Raw genomic sequence first — 27,100 nt, 5'->3', positions numbered from 1 at the left:
TAGTCACTAGTGTAGATGTAGCCTAATTATTCTATGCTCTATTCTTTTTGTAAAAGGTTGACGTATTATATGGCTATATTCCAAGCCCGGAAAATGTAAATATTATTTTAATTTTATATTCAACTGCAATTGCCATCCATTGCTTTCAGGTTTGTCTGTTTCAGTAATACATAGATGCAAGTACATTTTACCTCATAGCACTCAGGGATAAATGAGGAATATGGACGATATTAACTGAATACAGTAAAAGCTTTGTTATCTGGCATGTTGGGGCAATGGGGGGTCCTAAGTAAAAAATTCCAGTTAATTAATAGGGATGGAATTTGGGTTTGGGAAGGGGCTCGGGACAGGTGGTTGTGGTGTGGGAGGGGGCGTGGGGTACCGGATCTGGGTGGCGCTCGCCTCAGGCAGGTCCCTGCAAGCGGCGACACGTCCCTGCTGCTCCTAGTTGGAGGTGTGGCTAGGCAGCTCTGCTTGCTTCCTCCATCTGCAGGTGCTGCCCCTGGTTCTTGGTTCCTGGCCAATGGGAGCTGCGGAGCCAGTGCTCAGGACTGGGGCAGCGCACCTCCGTCTAGGAATAGTAGGGACATGTTGCTGCTTGCAGGGAGCTGTCCAAGGTGAGCACCACCTGGATATGGCATCCTGAAACTCCTCCTGCACACCAACCCCCTGTCCTGAGACCCGTCCTGCCCCCAAACTCCCTCCAAGTGTACGCCCCGTACCCGCTCCCACACTCTGAACCCCTCGGGGCCGTTCCTCCACCTAGGAGCAGCAGGGACATGTTGCCGCTTCTGGGGAACTACGCGGAGCCGGATAGGGAGCCTACCGGCCCCACGCCAACCGGACTATAAACTGGGCTTTCAATGAAGATCAGAAATGCCGGTGTATAGTAGTTTCTGGTTGGTAAAGTGTCAGATAACACAGCTTTTACTGTAGTTTCTTTTACTGTCTATTTACATGCACTTAGAGTAATCAGCATATTTCTGTTGTTTTAGTAATCATACATAAAATATTGTTACCTTTTACTTTAATAAGAGTAAAATGTTTAGTATGTTTTGAAAGTGAAATATAACTATTTTTTTCCTGCTACTGGAAAGCAAAACTACTCTTAGGAACAGTAGTTTTATTAAAATAAAACAGAGATTTTGACAAATCTGGTAATTGCCTCCGAACAAATTGAATCTTATCCTTAATTTTTTACAATATACCCGCTACTTTACTTTTTAGAGCTTTACGTAAATATGGTAGTATGTTCACATAAAGCATAGAGTATGCCATTAATATAAATGTAAGTAGTAATAGACTTCTGATTTTTTAATTCATGTTAATTGTAATATACAATTTTATTAATTGTTAAGTGAATTTTGTTTTTGTTAGAATATATGGAATTTATTCAAGAGGAAAAGTCGTTCAGACATTGTTTCCATAGATTTCTAATGGCTGGAATAATAAACAGCTTGAGTTTCAACCATTCATCTATAAATCTGCTCATGAAGAAAACACAGCTAGAACTGAGTTGGAGTTTAGTTTTTATTTTTCATTTTGGGGGTTGGGGAAATATCTCTACTTATTCACAGATGTTAAAATTGATCTTTGCCCTTATTTCCAGGTTACAAGCAATATTTACAAAATTTGATGAAGTGAGAGACTCTGGAAATATGATTTTAAGTAACATCAGTGGTAAGTATGCAACTATATATTGCTATTCAAAGTCGGAGGTTAATGAAACTCACATCTAACCCGCATTAAGCACTGTAATCTGTTTTGTGGAACTACTAGCATTACAAAAGTGAAGTTCACGTTAATCTGTTGTAGAAATACGCATTTAAGCCACAATCTGAATGTTCCACATTAGTGTAATTCTAACAAATGCTTACTCTCTCATATACTGATGGTCTTTTCTTGAAGTCATTGTTAATATCCTTTTCTGCACAGCAGTCTTGTACCCCACTATGTGAATGACTAAAATATCTTGCAGTGATTGCTATAATTTCATTACTTACATCTCTGCACCATGTAAGTGTGAAGTTTTGCAGCACCACTGAGGCAATTAGGTCCTCAAAATATGTTCAGAATAGTTACTTTTGTGCTCAGTAAGGGGTAATGAGGAGGTTTCAGAAAAGCTATCTAAATAAGTGTGTGTGATTCCTTATTAGATTTTCATACATTACATATATTTAAGTTAGATCATGTCTCTCGCCAGGAATTAAACTTAAATATATTGACAGTTTTTTTTTCTTTAAAAAAAAAAAAAAAAAAAAAATTGAGTGTCTATAAACAATTGAAAGAGCATTTTGAAACTGTTCTAGCTATTAGAAAACTTGATGTGGGTTGAAGTAAGGACTCTGATCTTACTCAAGTTCACTGTACTAGCCAATTTACTTCACTAGATTTTTTTTTTTTAACTGTTGTTAGTTTTGATGCCGTTCACTGAGGCAAACTGTTGTGCATTGAATTCCTGTTGTAAATTCCCCATTGTGGTTCTAGTATAGTATTTGGTTGTAGTGAAAGAACAGAAACATCACTCATTATTTTAATTAATAAATTACTTTGAGCTTTGTGTTTTAAGTGAAAGCCAATTATAAAAATTAATACTGTAACTAAAAAGGTGCTGCGTCAGTGACTTCAATAAGACTACTTTTTGTAGCTTTCATCATTTTTTCTTGTTGTCTCAGATGTAAGAAAATCCAGATTTACATTTATAGGATTTTTCTGATTGTTGTTTTTTGAGACAAATCTAGATTGCCTTAAAAGTGTATTCTATTATAATTTTAAAAAGTAGAGAAATTAGAGTTGTCACCCTGTTTTATTACATATAAATGCATTTTCCAAAAATTAGTATTGTGATACAGCAGGGCCAGGGAGCATGGGAGAGTGGTCGAGGGGAAATATACAAGCCCTAGGCTAATTAAGGTGTGGTTCCCTATAGACTAGGAAAGGTTACTACAGATTAATTGGAGCACCTGTAGTCAACTAAGGCCCTGTCAGGAACCTAATAAAACCCCCCTGCTTCAGGCAGTCAGGGTGATACAAGGAAGGAGAGAGGACTGGAGTTTGTAGGTGTGTTGCTGAGATTTGAAAGACCAGAGAACTGGAGGAAGGTAGACCTTGCCCCAGCAGGGGAGGGAGACTACCTCCCACACAGTCAAGGACCAAAGATAACCCTACCCAAGGGGAAAGAGGGTAAGAAACCCATAGGGGTTGAGAGGGGCTGGGGCTCAGAGTGAGGAGCAAGCCCAAACCCCTTCCCCACTTCCCTCCTCTACTACCTTCCCGGGCCACTAGTGGGGCCCTCGGTGCCTGAAGACCAGGGCAAGGGGTGGTGTCCTAGCCCCCCGCCAAGAAAAGCACGGGACCCACCATACCAATCCTACGAACCAAGTTTCTTTGTACTCTAAACAGTAACATTTGGTGGACGCTGTACTAGACAAAAGGCTAGAGTGGCCACATTTTGGGAGGGCACTAGGACGTCTGGGATATGGGTGGTTGGAGTTGGGCCTGTATAATGCAGTGTAGAAGCTGGAGATGCAGATTAAGAAATGCATGTAGATGTTGAAGCCTCAGGTTAACAAACCCATGGTCTGCTAATTTGAGTTCTATTAACCCTGGGTTTACATTGCAGTGTATACATAACCTTAGGGCAGTGGTTCTCAATCTATGGCCCATGGGCTGCTTGCAGTCCAGTCAGGACACAGCTGCGTCCATGTGACATCCTCAGGGCCATATAGGTAATATTGGATGTGGCCTGCAGTGATAAATAGGTTGAGAACCACTGCCTTAGGGTATGTCTGCGCAGCAGTATGCACCTGTCCTGACTCGTGTGCATGTGGGCGTACGTTAGCCAAGCCTACTTCTGAGATTACATGTTACAAAGTGGGTGGGTGAGGAAGGTGCATATCATAGCTCAACACGTGCTCTTCCCCATACACCCACCTGAGCACACCAGCTCAGGTTCAGCTTACCTCTTACAGGGATTTGAGTGTGGATTGGGAGCGGGGGTGTAGGAGACATTGGGCATGCAACGCAACCCACTGCAAGCATGCATTGTAGATGTACCATGATACTGCACTCGTTATTGAACTCTAGTATTCTGAGCTTTGCCTCAGTCTTTTTATCTGACTTTAAGCAGGCTGCTTAACATCTCTTGAACCTTGGTTATCTTATCTGTAAAACACAGGTGTTCTTCGAGTGCTTGTTCATGTCAATTCCAATTAGGTGTGCACATGCTGCGTTTCCCCCCTAGCAGTATGTTGGGTTGGCTCAGGCACCTTCTGGGGTCACACCTGTAGGGCACTGGATATAGGGCCCTGCTGACCCACCACCCTCTCAGTTCCTTTTTACCATCTGTGATGGTTAGCCAGAATGCTCGCTCTTGCTTTGGCAAGCTTGTCTCTAGCAGTTGAAGTTTCATTCTTTTATATAGTTTGTTTACATAGTAGTTAGTAGTTTTACATACAAGTTTCATTTGGGGATTTCCCTCCACTTTCTTCTCAGTAACGGGGCATGCCTCAATCTCAGGGTTTTAAACCCTGCGAAGCTTCTGGCCAGCTTATGCCCAAGAGCAACCCCCATTCTTCTTCTTTAAAGTGTTTGGGGGAAGCTCATCAAAAAGAATGCTGCAAAATTTGCAGAAGTTTCTGTCCAAGGACACAGAAGGGGAGAGATCAGCATCTCAAGTTAATACTCATGGAGGCAGCTCTCCATCTGAGTTGATGGAGCCATCCCCACACCGATGATGAGGTGCTCGGAGTGCACTGGCACTGCCGGCGCACGAATTGGCGTCGAGGAAGACTTGAGTAGAGACCCTTGGCACCGAAAGGACAGGGCTGGCACTGCTCACATTCACCAGTGCCTCATAAGAAAGAGACTTGAAAGGGGTTGCTCTCCTATGCCTAGAGGGGCGCAGAAGGAGCCCACTGCCGTGAGACCCACATTGGGCCGCGCGACTTCGATCTTGGCTTCAGGGGTCACGTTGACTCCTGCCCCTACATGGGACTGGTCGAGTCCAGACCCCCATCTTTCACCGGTCAGTGAGGGCCAGGACCTTCGGATGCCATCCATCCTGGAGGCATTCGAGATGGCAAGAGACCTTATCGCCTTCACGGTGCTGCCCCCTGTCCAAGGCAGGACAGGACATGAGACCCCGGTGCCGTCCAGGGGCAAACCCACAATGATTCTGCGCCTGTTGCCATCCCTCGACCCCAGTCTCTAGTGCCATCGATGAGCGCGCACATGGGGGAGCCTCGCTGGTCCCCTAGCCCTGGATGACGCTCTCCGGAATCAAGTGGCACCGCTCCTTCCTGGTCCTCCTATACAGAGTCCTCGGAATTGAAGCGGAGTCGTTCCAAATCCAGGGGGAGCAGGAGCTCCAGTTCGGACAGGCGGAGACACCTTCAGCCAGCACCATGGCCGTCAGCGGCAGTCCCCTGCTCAGTGGCCTTTTCAGACCCCTTGGACTTTCCATCAGAACCTATGGTCCTACTCGAGGTCAGCTTCCATGGCGTCGGATACCTTTGCTGCTCCACTATCCCAGCATGACCAGGCTATTACCGCACCTGGCACCGAAGCATTCGATGACACTTACACCGATACCAGTGTCCACATCGACCGCACCGGCACTGACTGCGCCGGCTCTGGCACCAGGGGCTGCGCCAGAACACCAAGCCCCCTGAGATCCCCTCGGTGCCAAGGGCAGGGAACAGGACCAGCTTGTAGCTAGGGCCTTGTCCTCTTCTTCGCCCGATAAGGGGATTGGCAGGCCCCTTCCCTGGAGGATAGCAGAGTGCTCCAACAACAACTCAGGAGGCTGGCACAGAACATTGTCAATCCAGGCTGAGGAGGTGGATGCAGCATCGGACCCTATGGTCCACATCTTGGCCCCTTTGGGCCCTTCCCGTGGTGCTCTGCCACTTATTAAAACAATTAGTGACACCACTAAAACTCTCTGGCAGACCCCTGCCTCTTTGCCGCCAACACAAAGAGAAATGAGTGAAAGTAGTTTGTTCCCTCTAGAGCAGTGGTCAATCGCGATCAACTGGTCGATTTTGGGGAGTCTCCCAGTTGATCGTGATGTCCGGCCATGGCAGTGCAGCGGGACTGCCTCTAAGGCAGGCTCCCTGCCTGCCGTGGCCCTACGCCGCTCCCGGAAGCAGCCAGCACGCCCCATGGCAAGGGTCTCCATGCGTTGCTCCTGTGTGCAAGTACCAACTCCGCAGCACCTGTTGGCCAGGAATCTGGAACTGTGGCCAATGGGAGCTTTGGGGGCGGTGCCTGCAGACAGGGGCAGTGCGCAGAGCCACGTGTCCCCATCTTTCCCTGCCGCAGGGGTGTGTTGGCCCCTTCCAGGAGCAGTGTGAGGTCGAGGCAGGCAGGGAGCCTGCCTTAGCCTTGTTGCGCTGCCAACCGGGAACTGCCTGAGGTAAGTGCTGCCTGGTGGGAGGTCACACCCCAGCTCTGAGCCCCCTCCCAGAGCCAGCACCCCTTACTTCCTCCTGCACCCTGACCTTGGTGCCCCAGCCTTGACCCCATACCCCCTCCTGCACCCTGACCTTGCTGCCCCAGCCTTGACCCCATACCCCCTCCTGTACCTCTGCCTCAGCCCTGACCCCGCTCCCAAAGCCAGCACCCCCTCATACACCCCAACACTCTGCCCCAGCCCAGAGCCCCCTGCTGCACCCAAACACCCTCCCAGAGTTTGCTCCCCATACCCCCTTCTACACCCCAGCCCCCTGCCCCAGGCTCAGCCCAGAGCCCCCTCCCTTACTGCGAACCCCTCAGCCCCAGCCCAGAGCCTACACCGCCTCCCGAGCCCCAACCCCCTGCCCCAGCCTGGTGAAAGTGAGTGAGGGTGGGGGTGAGGGAGCGACGGAAAGAGGGAAGGATGGAGTGGGCGGGGCCTCAGGGAATGGGCAGGATAAATCCTTGGTTGCCCTTAAATTCAAAAAGTGATTTTGGGCGTGAAAAGGTTGGAGACCACTGCTCTAGAGGCTACGAGTACCTCTATGCCCACCCACCCCACCGGCAATGTTCCCTCTAATTTTTTTCATCCATGTGTGGAATAAATTTTATGTGCACCAAGGTATGTCTGGATGTACATCACCAGTAGAAACCTAGATATAATATATATTTTTAAAAAGTTACCGTAGGGATAATTACTCCAGCCAGGACGGGTTAGGCATTTTAGAACTCACATTTAATTTTGAATAGTGAGTGTAAGAGAAATAAAAAATATGAAATGAATAGACGCCCATCTCCAAAAAACCGGGAAGCAAAAAAATTGGACCTCCTTGGGAGGAAAATGTATTCGACTGTGGAGCTCCAGCTCCGTATATCTAACCACTAGGCTGTCCTTGGCAGGTACAACTACACCACCTGCGGAGCGATGGCCAAGTTCGTGGAGCTGTTAACAGAGGACTCTAGGGTGGAGTTTTCCTCGCTCATGGAGGAAGGGTAACTGGTTGCCCGTGCTTCGCTGCAGGCAGCCCTTGATGGCTGACTCAGCGTGCCACAATGTGGCCTCAGGGATAGCCATGAGAAGGAGCTCCTGGTTGCAGGTCTCTGGGCTCCCTTCCGAAGGCCAGCAGACGATACAGGACCTCCCCTTTGAGGGTTCGGCCCTGTTTTCAGAGAAAACAGACTCATGCCTCCATAGCCTGAAGGACTCTGGCCACTCTCAAGTCCCTTGGCCTTCATACTCCAGCTAATTAAAGGAAACACTTTAAGCTGGAGTCCCTGCCTCTTTTTTACCAGCAGCAAAATAGGCAAGACTTCTTCCACAGGCGGAATAGAAACAATAGAAGGAGGCCTCACCCTTTGTCAGGCCAGGACTCTGGTCAGACAGAGCAGTCCTCTGGCTAGAAGCAGAATTTTTGAAGATGCGCCCGGGGGCGACGCACCAGTCTGGACACTGGATCCATCCCGCCTTACCTTTTTGTGCTAGCTGTCCCCTTTCTACCCTGCGTGGGCCCATATTATATTGGATTGCTGGGTACTCTGCATGGTAGAAAGGGGAGAGTCCCTCTAATTCTCTACCCTTCTGCCCTTCCACCCCTGCTTCCCCATCCCTCTTCAGTGACCCTTCACACGAGCAACTCCTCACATGGGAGGTGCACTTGCTCCCAACACTGGGGGCAGTGGAAGAGTTTCCTCAGGAGCTGAGGGGCAAGGACTTCTATTCCTGGTATTTCTTAATACCAAAAACGACCTCAGGCCCATCCTAGACCTGCAACATCTCAACCGGTTCATGAAGAAACTGAAGTTTTGCATGGTCTCTTTGGTCGCCATTATTCCTTCCTTGAATCCAGGGACATGCTGCCCTCGACTTGAAGGACGCTTACTTTCATATTTCAATCACGCCTTCCCACAGAAGGTACCTCAGGCTCGTGGTGAACCACAATCATTATCAATTCACAGTCATCCTGTTCGGCCTGTCGGTGGCTCCTCAAGTACTTATCAAATGCATGCAAGCGTTGTGTGGAAATCTTCCATACCTTGATGACTGGCTAATCAAGGGCTGCTCCAGGGCGCAAGTGCAGGCACAAGTCAGCTTCATAAGGACTACTTTAGATGACCTGGGTCTTCTGAATGTACAAAAGTCAACCCTGTCCTCTGTGCAGTGGATAGAGTTTATAGGGGCGGTATTGGACTCTACACAGGCCAGGGCATACCTCCCGGAATCGTGATTGCGGTCCCTGGGCTACATCATTTGAAGCCTTAAGCTGTCTCCTACCACCACAGCAAGGAATTGCCTAAAGCTTCTGGGTCACATGGCCGCTTGCAGTGTAGTACAACATGCCAGGCTGAGATTCTGGCCTCTTCCGGCATGGCTGGCCTCAGTGTATCGCCCGGTTTGGGATGGTCTAGACAAGATTGTCACTCTATCTTGTCCTGTCCTTAACTCCCTCTTGTGGTGGCTCAAACTGCAGGTGGGGTGTGTGTGGGGGGGGGGGGGGGGGAGGGGGAGGTTCTCTTCACCAGACCACAACCAGCCCTCTTGCTGGTGATGGACGTGTCAGTGTTGGGGTGGGATGCACACTTGGGAGACCATAGGGCCTCTGGTCTCAGTCAGAGCTCTCCCTTCACATCAACGTCAGGGAGCTGAGACCAGTCCGCCTAGCATGCCAAACATTCCGAGTTCATCTGGAAGGGAAGTGTGTATCAGTTATGACGGACAATACAACAGCAATGTGGTGGGGGGAGGGATAGCTCAATGGTTTGAGCATTGGCCTGCTAAACCCAGGGTTGTGAGTTCAATCTTTGAGGGGGCCATTTAGGGAACTGGGGTGTTTTTTAAACTGGGGATTTGTCCTGCTTTGAACAGGGGGTTGGACTAGATCTCCTGAGGTCTCTTCCAACCCTGATATTCTATGATACTCGGCCCGTCAGCACTGGGTACACCTCTCTCCTGGAAATGTCCGTGGAAGCCCCAATCAACTTACTGTTCTTCCTGGACTTGATAACTTAGGATCCTGGCCGTCTCAAGTGCCTGAACCTCGAATTGCTACACCTAACGGCGTGGAAGCTTCATTGCTGAATCTGATGGAGCTCGCGTGTTCGGATCCTGTCAAACAAGTCCTCCTTGGTAGTAGGAAACCTTCCACGAGGGATACGTACCTGGCCAAGTGGAAGAGATTCTCAATTTGGTCTTCACAATACCTTCCATCTCCAACTCTAGCATTCATACCTGTCATATTGGACTACCTTCTCCACCTCAACAGCAAGGGCTTACCCTGTCGTCATTAAAGGTGGACGCTATCTTGACCTTCCAACCAGGCGTGCAGGGTCGGTCAGACTTTGCCAACCCGATGGTGAGTCATTTCCTAAAGGGTCTCGACAGATTCTACCCTCACCCTGGCGCTATGTTCCTTGTTGTATCCCTCATACAAGTTGGCATTCCTGGTAGCAATAACATCAGCCAGCAGAGTATTGGAGCTCAAGGCACTAACTTCTGAGCTTCTGTACATGATGCTCTATAAGGACAATGTTCAGCTCAGACCTCATCCGACATTCCTCTCCAAGGTCATCTCCCAGTTCCACATTAGCCAGGACATCTTTCTACCAGTTATCTATAAGCTGCATTCAAGCAGCAGGGAGCAAAAACTTCACTTATTGGATGCTTGCCGGGCTTTAGCCTTCTACATCGAGCGAACGAAACTGTTCCGGAAATCCATTCAGCTGTTTATCACAGTAACAGACAGAATGAAGGAGCTTTCAGTCTCCTCCCAAAGGATCTCTTCTTGGATCATGTCCTGCATCCAGGCATGCTATGACCTGGCAAAGGTACCTGCTTACAGCACTCGCCACAAGGGCCGCAAGCATCATCAGCGGTGTTCCTGGCCCATGTTCTGACGCAGGAAATATGCAGAGCTGCGACGTGGTCATCAGTGCATACCTTTACCTTGCATTACGCTATTACCAGCAGGCCAGAGACAATGCAGCCTTTGGTAGATCAGTGTTACAGTCAGCGAATCTTTGAGCTCTGACGCAGCCTCCAAACTTGGGCTTGGTAATCACCTAATTGGAATAGACATGAACAAGCACTCGAAAAAAAAAGGTTACTTACCTTCTCGTAACAGTTGTTCTTCAAGATGTGGTGTTCACGTCCATTCTGTCAGAGCAGCCGGGAAGAAGGAACCGAGGGGATGGCGGGTTGGTAGGGCCCTATATCCAGCACCATAAAGGTGCTACCCCAGGGGGTGCCTGAGCCGACGGCTACTGCTAGGGGGAAAACTTTCTGGCTGCTGTGCACGTGGAGCGTGCATACCTAATTGGAATGTACATGAACAACACATCTCGAAAAACAACAGTTACGAGAAGGTAAGTAACTGTTTTTTAATGCTTATGCACCTTGGTGAAGGATTTTGAAATCCTATGGATGACAAGTGCTATATGAGTGCAAATTATTATTATTCCTTTCAACTCGTTCATCATGGAGGCAAAATCTCTGCATTAAATATGTACTTCAGCATATTTCTGGTCATACCTTAATGTTTTCTTCTTAGTTTAAGGGTTTTCAGTACTCTGATTTATTTAAAAAAAAAAAAAAAAAAAAAGTCCAACATCAAAAATAAGAAATTAAAAAAAAGCTTCCCCTTTCTGTCATGGAAGGCAGATTGATTGTGATTTTGACAAGGGCAGTCTATGCTTTTTACATTTTGCGTCCAGATTGAAATTTATTGTACTGCTTCCTGTAGCAGCATTGCCAGCACCTTTTAGTATCTTTGCCAAACATGGCTGGTTAGAGGACAGATCCTAATTTCCATATGCATTTGGAGTGACACTGATGGAGGGAAAATGGTTTTGTGCTTTGTTTTCCTATTTGATATATTAAAAAGATCTGAAAGGGTTTTTATTCTTTTGGGATTTAAAAAGAGAGGGTGTGGGGGGAGCCCACAGAGCTTCTACATACTTAGCATTTCTACAGATAAATGTAATGTTTCCTATTTTGCTGGAGGTTTCTCTTACAGGGCCCAAAGATGTGGCTTGGGAACATTGACTTAACTCAGGGGTTTGCAAACTGGGGGTCAGGACCCCTCAGGGGGTCACAAGGTTATTACATGGAGGGGGTCACGAGCCGACAGCCTCCATTCCAAACCCCGCTTTGCCTCCAGCATTTATAATGGTGTTAAATATATTAGTGTTTTTAATATATGAGGGGGGGCTGCACTCAGAGGCTTGCTGTATGAAAAGGGGGGGGTCACCTGTACAAAAGTCTGAGAGGCCCTGACTTAACTTAAGGGAAGAATCTTTGATTCTTTAATCAAATGCCTTAACAGTTGGCTGAAGGTTATTTCAGTTAATACCTATTGAACAAAATTTTTAAAATAAAATACGAGGTTAAAACAATCTGAATAAAAATCACTTCCAGATTTAATTCCATGTTGTTGTTTGATTTTTTTAGAACTTTTTATTTCTCTTGGAGTTTGTCTTCACTACAGTTTAATTCAAGTTAATTAATTGCCATTTAAGTTGAGTTAGGCATGAAGATGAACCACAAATGTTTGTACGGTATCTAAACTAATATGTACAGACGTGTTAGCTAACTTGACCTAATTGGCAATCAGTTAATTTTAATTCAAAACCCTAGTTGCCTGTGGACTTTTCTTGGGAAAAACAAAGTAGAATTAAATTTGCTTTAAGAACCTCTGAACTTTTTTTCCAAAGATGTTACAGGCCTCCTTTATCAAACCATAAACAAACAAAATAAATAACCTCAGTCTTTTTTCCCTTTTAAAACCTTATGGGCTGTGTTAATACCAAATAACATCTCTGTTGCATTGAATGAGAAGAAACAGAGTTAGAGCTGACATAAAATAATTTTGCTGTGGAGGTGAACTCTTTCATCTCCTGCCTGATCACGTGGTTTCCTCATCCTTCCAAAAAACAGAACAAAAAACAAAGCAAAAATCTGATGGCATCAGTTTCAACTACCCTAACCCAAATGCTATCCTAAAAAAGTAATCTCAGGCCTGGTCTTCACAAAAATTTGCATCGGAATAACAAAAGGGGTGAATTGAAATTATGTAGTTATTTCAGTACAAGTCTCTGTGTTGATACTAGCCACTCTGATTCCAGAATAAGTGTTCATACACAGACTTGCACTGAATAACTATATAATTTCAATCCACACCTTTTCTACTTCAAGGATGGTTCTGATTTTGTCAACTTTAAATTGATGCTAAGATTCAGAATAATTATATAGAAGCTTAAGATAGGGGATTTTGGACAGCGAGAGATAGGAGGATGGTGACAAGTTTAATGATGTAAAGGCAACAATCAGACATGTGAAGAGGTGAAATCACTAAGGGAAAGGATGTAGTGGGAGAAGAGGAGTGGACCATGGACAGAATTCTGTGGGATCCTCATGTGAGGTGAAAGCGCTGAGGAGGACCCACTGAAATGGGCACTGAAGGAGCAATAATTGGGGTAAAAGAATGGAGTCTCAAAAGCGAAGGGAAGAATGGAAGGTCTTACATAGACTAGCAAGAAAGCCGAGGCAGGGATATATAGTGTTTTTGCTTTGATTAAGGGTCTTGATCCTACTTGTCTCCAACCTTAACGGATGTTGTACCATTCATTCTGTCTTCAACTGAGCTTTTCTTTTCTTGGCTGTGCCTCTAGTAGTACTGCAATCACTTAGTGGTTTCTTTCCTATCTTCTGTCAGTCAGCTATTTGGTAGGTGATAGAAGCAGGCGTCTTTTCTCCAGCAAGTATAACACGGATGAATTAGCTACTATGAAAAGCTTTACCTTTGTGATTTGGGTTTTTTGTTTACATTTGTAGTATTAATATTGCAGTTTTGTGCTTAATACTATGGTGGTATAAATTCATGCCAGTTATACCAACTCATAGGTTTACTGCCAGCTTTTACTCTCCTTAATTCCCATGGAAATCAATGTTGTATCCCTGCAAGCTGGAGAAGGTGATTTAAAGCACCTCCCCATTTTCAGCAAATAAATGACCATTTCCATGGAAACAGGAGTGGCAGCCACACTAGAGCTGTTAGAACGCTTGTTCTGCTGGCTGAGGTTTGTAAATATGATTTCTTTGAGGATCTGACAGACTTCTAGTCTACAGGATTGTAAATGTTGGGAAGAGGGAATTAAAGTAAAAGTAATTAGAATAGAGAACATTAAGTTGGGTTTTTTTTCCCCTCCTCTTCAGTGGGTGAAATGATTTGAGGGTAATCTGAATTGGCTGTCTAGACGCAATCTTTGCAGTTATCCCACTTAATAGCATGTCTCCACTCATAATGCCCATTTTTAAAAAATAAAATGTGATAGTATGAGGTGGTGTGTTAAAGCTTTTTGTATCACAATTTTAGGACAGATATTATGAGTGGAGAGGCTATGGATGAAGGTCTTTCCAAGCAAGTGACAGTAAAAACTTCATAGTATCCCACATCACAAAAATATTTGCTTTGCCACTTATTTTGTTTATTTTTAATGTTTTCCTTTAAATTTCTCTCAGCTATTGTCTCCCTGTAAGTATAGTTGCTGTGGAAGCATTGATGTAATTGATATTGGCAAAGCTCCCAAATGTGGTACAAAATACATTTATATAAAGGTTTGGGAAATATGGGCATTTGTTGAGAATGTCATGGCTATATGTGAGGTATAAATTATTACATTCATTTTATGACTAGCAAACACAATCCAAGTGGCCAAGAGGTAGTCATGTGATTTTTAGTTTTCATTGTTGTCCTAGCTAGCTAATAGTTTTAGGCATAAAAAACTATTGATCAGCAAGACATTGGCTGAGACAGGGAAATATAACCCTGTGACAAAATATAAAAAAAAACCTTGGCCTGAATTTTTTTTTTTTCCCAGAGTTGCTGAACACCTGCACCTCTCACTGATATAATTTTAATTAAAATTGCTCAGAACTGTCCTCAGCAAATGAGTGCCCCTGCCTTCTTATTTGAGATATTTAAAATTATTCCATAGTTAAATGCATTTTGCACTTGAAGCACCTCTTCTTTTAGGGGTGTCTACCTAGGCCATAGGAAACAAATTGGGTGTTGTTGGGGTCAGTTTTAAAAATAAATAAATCTAGATCATGTACCTTTAACTATTTACACATTTATGTCTTTTTTACACTATTCCACTCTTTATACCTGTATTCTTATATTATGTAATATGGAATGTAAGAATGTTAAAAATAACTAAGGAAAATAAGTGGAAATAGCTTAGTTTTCCAGCAGACTTCTTCTGTAGATGTGACACCGTCGCAGTCTATATGCATCAAGTGGGAATGAGTGATTTGTTGCAGGTCTCATTTGAAAAGAAAGGGAAAGATTTTCTTAAGTTTCAAGTAGATTTGAATGTCCCAAATAATTAGATTATTGTGCATCTATCTCTTAAAGCCCTTTTTTTTTTTTTTAAGAAAAGTTTGCAAGTTGTCTTCTTAAAAATGCCTATTTTAATAAAGGGACTTCCATATCAAATTAGAAGATCCTTGTATCACTTTTTTGGGGCACAAATTTTATGTGTAAATCTGATTGTTTTTTCTTTGTATGTAGTTGAGTAGTATGAAGTGGCGTTCTTGTAAATAAGGAAACAAATAGCTATATTTTTTCTGCATGGAGGCAGATTTGTATACATTTTTGATCTTTTCTGCTAGGAAGCACTTGTCTGTCTTTTTGGGACTGGAAAATAACTGTTGTTTCTTTTTGACAAAAGGTATATTACAGACTCTCTGCAGCTGCAAAGTTAATTGAATTTCTGTCTCTGTCTCCACCAGAAGCAATTCTTGCTTAATGTGACACAGCTTTGTGCACACAGAAAAGCCTTTGACAGACTGCCTTTGACGTGATTTGTTTACAGCAATCAGAAATCTTTTTTAGACAATAAGAGGTTAATCGAGAAGATTTGGAATATTATTATTTGTGTGCTTCTTGTTTTCTATTTGTAAATAGTAAAGGATAATTATAAAGGGATAAGAATCCCTTTTAAAAGATGTAAATCAGATAATCCATCAGATCATGTGATGGTCACTGATTGCAAAGGCATCTTTAGGGAGTAGATGCAGAAAGTGATTACTGAACACATGCCTTGTGTTTTGATGATTGCATTAAATGCTTTCTATGGGACAACGTTCATTGGCTATGAGAGATTTATTTAAATAAAAAACAGGCCAGACCCTTGTAAAGAGGAGGAAAAAAAGAACTGAAATCTACCAGTATGTGCACCATTACTGTTTAAGATAGAATGATACTGGATATGCTAGATTGAAAGCAGTTTTCTGCAAGAGGTAGGACTTGTATTTTGAAATGGTGTAGCAGCTGTTGGCTATTGCAGCATAGAACTGCAGATCTGACAGGGTCACACAGTACTCTGTCTTCATGCTGCACTGGATTGAGGGTGGCGCAGGCACATACAGTCACTCATATAGTTGCTGTTACTTGATCTGTTGGTTCATTCAGAAAGCTCCCAGTAGCATCTAAATTGTATAATGGCTGTTGGGGATGGTGAGTAAGATTTTATGGTTGTACATATCCATTTTTTGTGTACGTTTGTTTTGGCTGAAACCATCTTTTAATCTTTAAAATATTTTGGACAAATATTAATGCATGTTTTCTGTGGACTAATTGTTTTTTGTAGCTTTGCCATTTGTAGTGTATTTAAACTGATATAATAGAGAATAGCAATTTGATTTGCAAGCCAGATACTTAAGTCTGTCATTATTTTGTGTGGTGGTCGTGGGGAATGTGGCTGAAGAGGATGTGTCATGTGTATGTAAATGATGGGGAAATATCCAAATGCTTTATAGTGAGAAGACAGCTTCTGGAGCAAAGACCGATTCTTTTGAAGCAAGGTTTGACCATACTAAGTGCAGCAAAGTCTTCAGTATTCAGGTTGACATCTTATCCTGAGGTGCTTAGCATCAGCTGAAGTCCCATTATGCAAGGATAATACAAACACCTAAAGGGTTTCTTTAGACACTAAAAATATTAACCTTAATAAAATATTTTGGTAAACTTTTTTATTTTAAAATCAGGTCTTTGGACTTTTGTGGCATTTTCTGTAATTGGAATAGTTATTTTACATGGGTTAAATGTTTCCCATGTGCATTTTGTATTGGCACTTCTGTCCAACAAATAGAAAAAATGCTATTATCTAAGTGTTTATCTTAACAGAACTGGGTAACATCTGGTGAATATAGTGTGTTTAAAAAAAAAATTAAAAAAAAAAAGAAAAATACATAATCTAACCAATATTTTAGGGTATTAGTAAAAGGTTTACTTTTAGAGCTAAAATATAAATACAGGAAATAAGTGGCATGTTGTTGTATTTTCTTGAGCTATAATTGCATTGTTACATAAACCAATATGAATGGTCCAGAATTACAAGACAAATGAAATAGGTTGGTTATGCTTTGATTAGATATAGTGCATGTGGATAAAAATGTGGCATAGCTTGGCTTTGTTTACTTTTGCAATTTTTCCTAAGGTGATTGTATAACTGGATAGCCTTGGTAACCACCTTCTGATTGTTCAGGCAGACTTTCAAAAGACTCATCTGACTTACAATAAATTTTTAAATCTCAATACTTAAAATTTAATTAATTTTAATTTAATTTAAATATTTTATGTGGTTCTGTGTGTGAACATGCATATATATACTTTTAAAAAATCATCTTAGAAGACAAGCTTATACTTTAATCTTGCTAAAACGTCTACATGGGAATCTTGAAAGAGATGTTCTCCTTTTCTAAGTCACCCTGAAAGTTTTCTTTAGGACTTGAGCTTTTTGATATTCACCCTTTCAGCTAGTAGCTGTAAAGTATTGCAATCAGAATAGCCGTTAAAATTGCTGTATTATATTTCTAGAAATATTGTCTATTATTGACATAAAAGAAAAACTATTCCAGTTACACTTGTTAAATTTATTTTTTTCTTGAGCATGAGGGACACTTCCTCCCCCCCCCCCACCATTGATGCAAATTGTTTTTGACCTGTAAACACTGCTGTTTTACTTCTTTTCTGTAACACCGGCAAGCTCCATTATTTTCCTCAGAAAAAGATCATGGATTTATTTATGGAACTCAACAGATTGTAAACAGTTTCACTCAGGTTTTTATGTGACGTACCTTTAATTATATTTGTTTTTCATGTAAGATATCTTTCATTCATATTCTAAAAATGGTTTGTGGTAACTTACAGTTCAGGGGAACAAGCTGGAGCATGTTAACAAATAAGCATATTCCCTCAACAAGGCTAAAGAATTTTTTAGCTCTGTGATGAATGCAGGTTGACAGAGTTGGGGGTGGCTGTGGAGTTCTTCTCTGTATAAATTCATTCGTCATTAACACAAGAACCAAGAACGAAGTACTGTTCAAGCAGACAGCTGACATTCTGTGTAGGAGCTTTGAGCAATAATGTCAGATACAATTAACAATGTGTAGGATGATTATGTAGCAGTTTGTCTTGCTTAAATCTACTGCTTCATACATTTATGAGGAATTCCGTCTTCTGATATTGCACAGTGGAATGATTAGGATAAAGAAAACATAACTGTGCAGTAAACTTGATCCCTTTTAATAATTTAAATGTAGATTTTGCCATGTTGGTTTTGTGTGTTCTAGATAACCTGTGCCTAAAGGCTAATAGAAACTATATGTAATCCTGGTTTTAAATCCTCATGCTACAGAATATTAACTTTTTTTCTTTTGTAACAAAGAGAAGGAAATATATTTCATTAAGTCAGTAGGCATATTGATTTTGTTTATTTGCAATTTGTGAAGACCTATGCTAAAATTCTGGAAAATGTTATACAAATACAGAGGACAGTTATTAAATCACTATCCTGAATCTGTACTGTTGAATCAGCTTCAAATTTGATTAAAAGCAAACCCAGCGATATCTGATATAAAAGTTCAGCTATAGATACATTGTAAAGATAAGGTACTTAGCTTACAAATTTTATGTGGGGATACTGGTATTTCAGAAATGAGTTTTTGGTGGGCAGTGTGGCTTATTGTAGTAGGTTTTTTGCAATTATGCAGTTTTCTCCAGAATACAAACTGAAAGGTATATTAAAATATTTGGTTACTAAATTTTGAGCTATAATTTTATTTACATTTACAGTTCTAATCACCATAATGAATGTGGGGGAGAATTAGGGGTTTTTATTTACTTTCAAGTCAGTTGTCTCAAGCTCTCCAGTGTTTTTGTTTGAATGCAAATCTAAAAAAAAATTACAGTATATCTCAAACAACATAAATGTTCCAATTTTCACTGTATGGAATGCGTGCCAACATGATGACAACATTGTGTCTTATTTCTGAAGGCATTTCACATATTTAGGTGATTGTAGGTGCATGATTGCTTTGCAAATCAGATTCTGAGACTGCTAAGGAGAATAAGTCAAGAACTGTTCTTGGCACTGGATTTCTTGTGAGCTGTTCCTTGAAGAGGATAATGCAGCTGTCTTTATCTGCTGGTAACCAGATTAGGGCTTTCAGGATGTAGCTAATATAATTGTTGTGTACTACATCATCAGTGCAGGGCGGTACACACCCTTCTTCCTAGTTTGTAATTCAGAGGTTTAATCAAGATTTTGACACATTGTTGGCTGCTAATTAGTGCAGTGGTGTTTTTGTCATTTCAGAGGCACTGGGCTACCTTGCTCAGATTTGAACCGAAAAATTGGGATATGGATAAAAGTTCATTCATAGATAAAACTAGATCTGTGAAAGCAGAGAGAGGGGGGGCATATTGTGGAATTAGACAATTTCAAAATTATTGATTTTGGTGTGTTTATGTAATGTTTTAAATGTAAGATTTATTGATGAGTGAATTAAACACTTAATTCTTTATCACAAATTCTACTTATTCCTATCTATGGAAACAATAAGTTGCTCAGGAATTGTATTTAAATAAATAAAAAGGATAAAAATGAGGGGGGAAATCCCTCAGTTAATTCTATGGCTTTGTTTGTTGGAAAATTTCCCCCTATTCTCAAGTCCTTAACCATCTCATTCAGAGAGTAAATTTACAAGTTGTGTAGCAAGAAGAACACTTGCCAGTATGTATGTTGAGAGAGAGGCAGATGGGACAGAACAGCATGTGCTGAGGAATCTCTCTTTTAAAAATGTTGGGAAGAGGACAGGGCTAGAATATAAGAGTAGTCAGTATCTATCTTATTCCTGAGTGTTTTTTTTAAATACAGTGGAACCTGACCAAACTGGAGGTTTCCAAAATGTTCTGGCAAATCCTTGTTTCTGCTATCCAGTTTTCTAGTCTGCCTTTTCATTGTGCTTGAACACTCATCCTCCTGAAATTCAGGCCACATTAAGGTGAGTCTAGTTGGGCATTGAAAAGTACTAGTCACTTCTGAAAATGTAGGCCAAATTATATAGGGAGGAAAAAATTTAATTTCTGCCTCACCTTATTTAGCATTCTTTCTATGCATAAAACATCCATGTTTATTTCAAAGCACAAGTAATTCTTTAATTTTCAAAAACTTTGAAAAAATCTGTTTTGCTCTGCATCTCACCTTTTTAATTAAGAAAATAGTTGAGGATATTAGAGCAGAATAGGAAATGGTTCATGCAAAATACAGTTTTAAGCCTTTATTTATTATAATAGAAACTGTTTAACTATTTTCTCTAGTACAATATGTAAGGAGTGATGTAAAACTAGGGCAACTGGAAATTGGGAGAAATCTGCAGCATTTTAAAAGCAAATTAACTCCAAAGCACATACGAAAAACTACTTCCTTCAAAAACTATATATTTGAATAACTTCTAAATAAAATTTATATATTTCAATCTTGTCTTTTTTAAAAAACAAACAACCTCAACCCTGACATCTTTGGTTTTCTTCCTCAAAACTTTCCTGCCGAGACCTTGTAATTCCTGTACCTCTTTCCATCCCCCTCCCCCTGGCAAGTTTATAGTGCTCTTAGATGATCTTCCTCCTTTCAAGAGTACTTTGGGGGGGGAGGGGGGAGGGAAATTGACGATACACCATATATGTGATGCATCGTTCTCTATACTTGTATTTTAAAATTTACCTTCTTCCCGTGAAACATCTTTTTCAATTAATTTAGCCACACTGATGCATACCATCTAGATACCTCTAGCAGAGATTATCATTGGTGAAATAGCTAATTTTGAGTTTTAAATGGTTATTATGAGGTAACAAAGTCAACACCCATTATGTAAAATGGGGCAGTTCAGACTTTTCCTAGAGCTAGTGTGTATACGTGCAGTCTCACCAAGGCAGAATGTAAATCTGGTTTAATAGGCCTTTTTAGCCACTGGAATGACTAGAAACTTATATTTTAAGTGCAAAGTAACAGTAAAAATGGTGTTTGGGGCATTCCTGTTTCTTTTAGTGACTTCCTTATCAAATTTACTCTGTTTTCAAAATATAATCTGATTATTTTTAATAGCTAACCCTGCAAACTCAATATGAGATCTGAAGTTGACAGCTATTATTTCTGATGCATATATAATTTACAGCAATAGTGTTTCTGTGAGCCATGTTCTGCCCTCAGTTATATTTGTGGAACCCCAATGGGATGAGAGAAGTCTGGCCCAGCTCAGTCTCCAATAGCTTTCTAGCTGTACAGAACTAAGGAGCAAATCTGTCGAGGAAGAAATTGCGGTTGATATTTAATAACATTTCAGGATAGGAATATACGTTAAATTTTGAAGAAAACCCGGAAAATTTCACAAATCTATGGAGAGAGACCCCACATCCACACACTAGCATGGATTTTCTGTGACACTTGTTTCAAGTGACTTTACTTCTGACCAGCTGTATAGTTGCTGTGTATAGGCAAGGCTGGTTGTTTATGATCTAAGAAATAAGAGTAGCTCACAAGCCTCCCCATTATTATACAGTGTCCCAGTTATCAAATAATCAGATGGTAAGACCCCTTAGTCCTTATTGATATAGGGCAATTTAGAATACCTTGTTTAGATATGAAAGTTCTTTACAACTTTGCCTGTCTGAGCCATAAACTCCACTGAACATACCACGTGGTCACTTTAGAAGTATTTTAGCTTTAAAGGATTGAGTACAGGATTTTGTATGGCTTTTATAGAACATCCCTCCCCCCACCCCACTCCCCAGAAAACCCAGACAAAATAGCATACAAGTTGATATGGGGACAGCAAAAATTGCCCATCCTTTAATAGCTTCCTTTGAAGAACAAGTCCTTGTCTCTTTAGACACATTTAAAAAAAACAAACTGTGTGTGTCTAAAACAGGCATTTGTAATTTATGAACAAATAATGATTTAAATAGTCTCAAGTTTGCAACACATATGGTGGCATTTTTGTGGCCATTGGCATGTTTTCTTATGTCTGTTAGATTTCATTTTTTTTAAAACGATGGCAATATGTTAACCAAAAAGTCTTTACAAAAAATAAAAAATTACACATTTAAAATGTTTTCTATTCATTTAAACAAACAAACCCAGAGAAGGTTAGCCTATTGATGCTTTTTGGGAAGAGGGACTGGCTTTGGGAGTAGTTAACTAGAGCCTGAAATGTTTGGCATCTTTCAGTGGGAATCACCAGTACTGGTGTGCTCTAGGCCAGAAACTTTTGCTGGCATAGCAATGTTAGCTAGAGGTGAGTGGTTTTTTGCAGCATTTCTATGCTGGCTTTTAAAAGCCTTAGTGTAAATGTAGATATACTGGTATAAAAGTGCTTTAGTCAGTGTAGTTTATTTTGCTCACCAAACTGGTATAATCTATATTGGCCAAAAACTTTTTTTTTTTTTTTTTTGGCTGCAGGGGGGGAACAGGATCAGCTTCACATACACTTGGAGGGTTTTGCCAGATACCTATAAGGCCAAACTTTTTAGTGTAGATTAGGTCTTAGTCTGAAAACCCCTGTATGTAAAGTGGTGTAAGAGAGATAGGGTATAAAACAAGCCTTTGTTAAGCAACTGCTTAACTGATAACCCATATCACCTTTCTTAGGGGTCTTTTAATTTTGACTTCAATTCTCAACTCCTTTTTTTCAGTTAAGAATTTAGTTCTAGAGTTTTATGTTTTATGTTCACAAAGATGAAGTTTTATCCTTAACAGAGTTAATAGTATGGGATATATAAGAAGACAAAAATAGTATTGGTCTATGATTCAGTAAACAGAAAAGCAGAAAGTTGGTCATATTAACCATTCAGGTTTTCAGAATTAAATTACACAACCACAATAGAAAATAACACTTGTACTCAGTTGTTGTCTGGGGAAGGTGACTTTGTTTAGATTTTTGACCAAGAGTTTCTCAGAATAGGGCCTCACTTGTGCCAACTGATCATCATCTCTGGTGGTGGTAACACAACAGAGGAAAAACAAAGCCAGATCACAAGACAATTTGGTTAATTACTTACATGCCAATTTACCAAGGTCTCCGTCCCAATGGATTTATAATAGTCAAACCTTTTAACTTATTTTCCAATTATATTAGCCCCAGGATTAGATTAACACTAACTACCAGAGACAAACTCCTACATTTGACAGACTGCGAAGACTGAAGGCAGTTCAAAAAGCTTACACACTTGGTGTTATCTTATATTTGTATACACCTAGATCTTGAATGGAAGCTTGAAACCATAAACGATGATACAAATGTACAGTGTTCTACAATCTTAGTTAACAATAGCCTGTCAGCTTCAAAGCTACAATCTTGGTTGGAACATGTTACAAAACAAGGTTACACACTGTAACTCTTTGACAATCTTTAAAACACAAGCATGTGCTCTTCCTTACTAGTTAGGTACCCAGTTTCAGGGAGTAATCAGTTGACTGATTTGGGTCATTACCCAAGAGAAGGTCTCTGTGTTACTTATTGCCAGATCTTTCTCCAGCCATCAGCTTTTAGCTCAGTTGTTGTTCACAGCAGGAGTTGACACTGCAAACACAGGTGGAGTAAAGGATGGACACGACTATAGTCTTTTCCTTGTGCACTAGCAGGCAATGTGAATTGCTGGAAAATAGAAAGAGACACCTTTAACTGTCTATCTGAGATAGGTACTTAGTGTCATGAGGAGGACTCCCAGGTCACCACTCAGGACCAGGGCCGGCTCTAGGTTTTTTGCTGCCCCAAGCAAAAAAAAAAAAAAAAACAAAAAAACCCTCTGGGAGCGCAACTGCCAAAGTGTCTGGAATGCTGCCCCTGAAATTGTGCTGCCCCAAGCACGTGTTTGGTTTGCTGGTGCCTAGAGCCGGCCCTGCCCAGGACTGTAGTCTTCTCCCTTCCAGGTGTCTTCAGCTTTTGGAAAGTGATATGCTGAAGGAGGCAGATTGTTTTATCCTATTTTTTTGGTGGTCCAAAGTTGTTGTTTTTGAGTTCTTGCAGCTGGTACTGGAATTTTCCAGTCTCTGTGCAATACATCTTTTCACACCAGCTTGTGTATGGCAAGTTAGGCCATAACTGTTGGTGCAGCCATATTGTAATATATCTTGAACGCCATAGCAATACGCCCTTCCCTCTATATCAGGGGTCAGCAACCTTTCAGAAGCGGTGTGCCGAGTCTTGATTTATTCACTCTGATTTAAGGTTTCGCGTGCCAGTCATACATTTTAACGTTTTTAGAAGGTCTCTTTCTATGTCTATAATATATAACTAAACTATTGTTGTATGTAGACTAAACAGGATTTTTAAAATGTTTAAGAAGCTTCATTTAAAATTAAATTAAAATGCAGAGCCCCCCGGACTGGTGGCCAGGACCCGGGCAGTGTGAGTGCCACTGAAAATCAGCTCGCGTGCCGCCTTTGGCATGCGTGCCATAGGTTGCCTACCCCTGCTCTATATGGTATTCATATTTTGGTATTCCAATACTGAATTAAAATATTGATCCCATCCCTAATTTAAAGTGCACTAAAACAAATAAAAAATAAATTGGCTTCCTTCCATCTCCCCTTCCCAACTATCTGCCACATAGATCAAAGGAGACTAACAATTTTTAACATGTGCATGACTATTCATTGTGGCATGGCTTCAAACTGCCAATCAGATTACTCTTCAAGCTTGTTCATTGTTTTTTTTTTGTTGTTGTTGTTGTTGCATGCTATGTATGTTAAAAAATCACATACTGTATTATCCCTTTAAAATAAGGGAAATAAAAACATTCATTTTGTTACTAGAGGAATGCTTTTATTTTGTTCATAAATTGATATGCTAGTTCACACTTTCAGCACCTGTGCAAACTTGAGTTTGATTTTATTTAACTTCTCCTTTGAAATGGTCCATAATTAATTACTCTATTAATTAAGGCTGTGAAAGATCAAATGTAGCCTGTCTGCACAGATATTGTTGAAAACATTTTATAATTTTAATAATAAAGAAAATAAAGATTTATGGAACCTCAGTGTTTGTAAATATTAAAACTGATTTTATCATGAGATGTTTTGTCAGAAAGATTCTTAGCAGTGTTCTGAATAAAGTTGCTGCGGCTGGATTGCATTTGGCAAAGCAAGAGAGGAGAAGATGCAAGAGGAATTTTAGCTTTGGGGACTGAGGAAAGGCAGGATTGTAGAGATGTTTTGTGGAAGGATTTGGAGACAAGGGGTGTGTGTTTATTTTGAAAGTGCGGAGTGAAAGAACCCCCAGATTAGACCCGAATGAAAGTAATAGTATTGTCTATTGTGATGAAAAAAGAACTGTTTTGTCATAAAATTGCAGTGGGTTTAACTTTTTGTTGCTTGGGAATGTAGCACACGTGTTTCACTCTTTACCAGGCTTAATAATTGGGGTTGTAGGTATGTGGTAAACTTTCAAGCAGTGACATGGACAAAGACTTCATTGGTAGGAATAGAGAGGAAAGATTATATTTTTGCCATTGTTATAGAGGGAAAAGTGATGGAATGTTGACGCTTGGATGTGTAGGAGGAAGAAGAGAAGATGTGTCTAATGCTAATGAGCATGTGGGACTGGTAAAGTGCTGATGAGTTTGGGAGGAAGATGTGATTCAGCATGCCAGATCCTGTTACTGACACTTGAATTTAATCTCACTAAATTCCTGTTGTCTGTGTGACTATTCTGTGGCAACCACTCCTCCAAATTTGCACCCTGATTATCTGGTAAAGCATATTTTTCCTGCATTCCATCAAAATCAACTAAAGTATGGTGAAAGAGGCGTGTGTCAGCCATGCTTATCTTTATGTGACATCTGAGTCCAGGTTTATCAGAGTAGTTTGGAATATGCTAAAGAAATACTCGAGGAGGAGAGGGGGACATATTTATTAAAGATATACTGTGGGAGAGAGGTGAGAGAACATATTTACCATAGTGTGTTACCAAATCTATTACAAACCAACCAAGGTCAAGTTGCCCCAAAGAACTGGATTAAGAATCTTTGTTAAACTGTATTTACAGCAGTGGTATTGTAATTTGTCATTCTTCCTCAGGAGCTCTAAGCAAGAATGAGCATGGCAAAGTGAAGTTCAGGAAAAATGTACATTGTATTTCATCAGCAGTTTCCCAGAGCCTGTAATTAACAATGGATGAAAAATCCATATGTGCATTGAACTCCAGATCTGCAGCATGTAGATAGTCAAAGCCATACTTTTACTCCCTCCTCCATATTTGTTCTGATTTTTCAGTAGGCCATGCTAAGACAGATATTATGCCTAATGCACCAAATGAAAAGGATAGTAACCTCTCTTTAGTGCCTTGTACTGGACCAAGGCAAAACAGGGCAGAACCATTTAACTACTTTAATGAATATTTTTCCTATGCCATGGGAAAAATATTCATTAAACTATCCAGGGGAAAGAGAAACTGATAATGAAGATGCAGCTGGAGAACAGAGAGACTGCAGGAAGATTATATTGAGACGACTCCTTTGTATTCTCTTCCTACTTATGGTCCCCCATGCACATGCTTCCTAATTCCCATCTTCCTCATATTGTTCAGACTCCGCAGACTTCAGTTATGTTGATGTGATAGAATATTTCTTCTGTTAAACCCACTGTGATTTTTTTCTTCTTCACTGGGATTGTTATAAATTGTGTAATTTCTACAGATCAACAGAAAATGCTTTCATACATGAAATGTTTTTAGAATTGTCAAAACAGTGCAAGAATTATACCATTCTCTTGCTCCCACACTCTTCTTTATATGAGAATTAAACATAATTAGGAAGCTGATGATAAGTTAAGCAGGTGTTTGTATTAATTTATGTCCTACAACAGCTATGGCCAGCAGTGGATATCAGTTCTTCGAGGAGTGTCCTTGTGGGTGCTCCATTTTAGGTGTGTTGACACCCTGTGCTTGTAATTGGAGATTTGTGGTAGCAGTGCCTGGTTGGGTCTCACACGCTGTAGCCATCTCGCGCCACTCCGAGCAGATACGTAGCGGTGCGCAGCCAACCATCCCCCCGTCTCTTCTCTACCGTCTTTGGCTTGAGTTGGAGTGATCAGCAGAGCCCTCTCTTACCTTAGATAAGATTCATAGTAGATAGTCCTTAGTGATAGTAAAAAGAAGAACAGGAGTACTTGTGGCACCTTAGAGACTAACAAATTTATTAGAGCATAAGCTTTCGTGGACTACAGCCCGAAGAAGTGGGCTGTAGTCCACGAAAGCTTATGCTCTAATAAATTTGTTAGTCTCTAAGGTGCCACAAGTACTCCTGTTCTT

At 41.1% G+C, this 27,100-nt stretch overlaps 1 protein-coding gene across 34 annotated transcripts in view; it reads left to right on the top strand.

Annotated features, from left to right (window-relative positions):
• The window catches only part of CLASP2 (cytoplasmic linker associated protein 2), a 277,986-nt gene that overhangs the window by 54,889 nt on the left and 195,997 nt on the right, over positions 1-27,100 (top strand). For 33 of the 34 annotated variants that reach the window (XM_034761038.1, XM_034761043.1, XM_034761035.1 and 30 more), the window contains exon 7: positions 1,610-1,680. In XM_034761038.1, coding sequence (XP_034616929.1) covers positions 1,610-1,680 — 71 coding nt within the window. Of the gene's footprint in view, positions 1-1,609; positions 1,681-15,827; positions 15,969-27,100 lie in introns of those variants that run through there. The other variant, XM_034761068.1, reaches the window with a different exon arrangement.

The sequence above is a fragment of the Trachemys scripta genome, chromosome 2 (assembly GCF_013100865.1).
Source record: "Trachemys scripta elegans isolate TJP31775 chromosome 2, CAS_Tse_1.0, whole genome shotgun sequence".
Taxonomy (NCBI): Eukaryota; Metazoa; Chordata; order Testudines; family Emydidae; genus Trachemys; species Trachemys scripta.
This window is presented reverse-complemented; position numbering and strand designations above follow the sequence as displayed.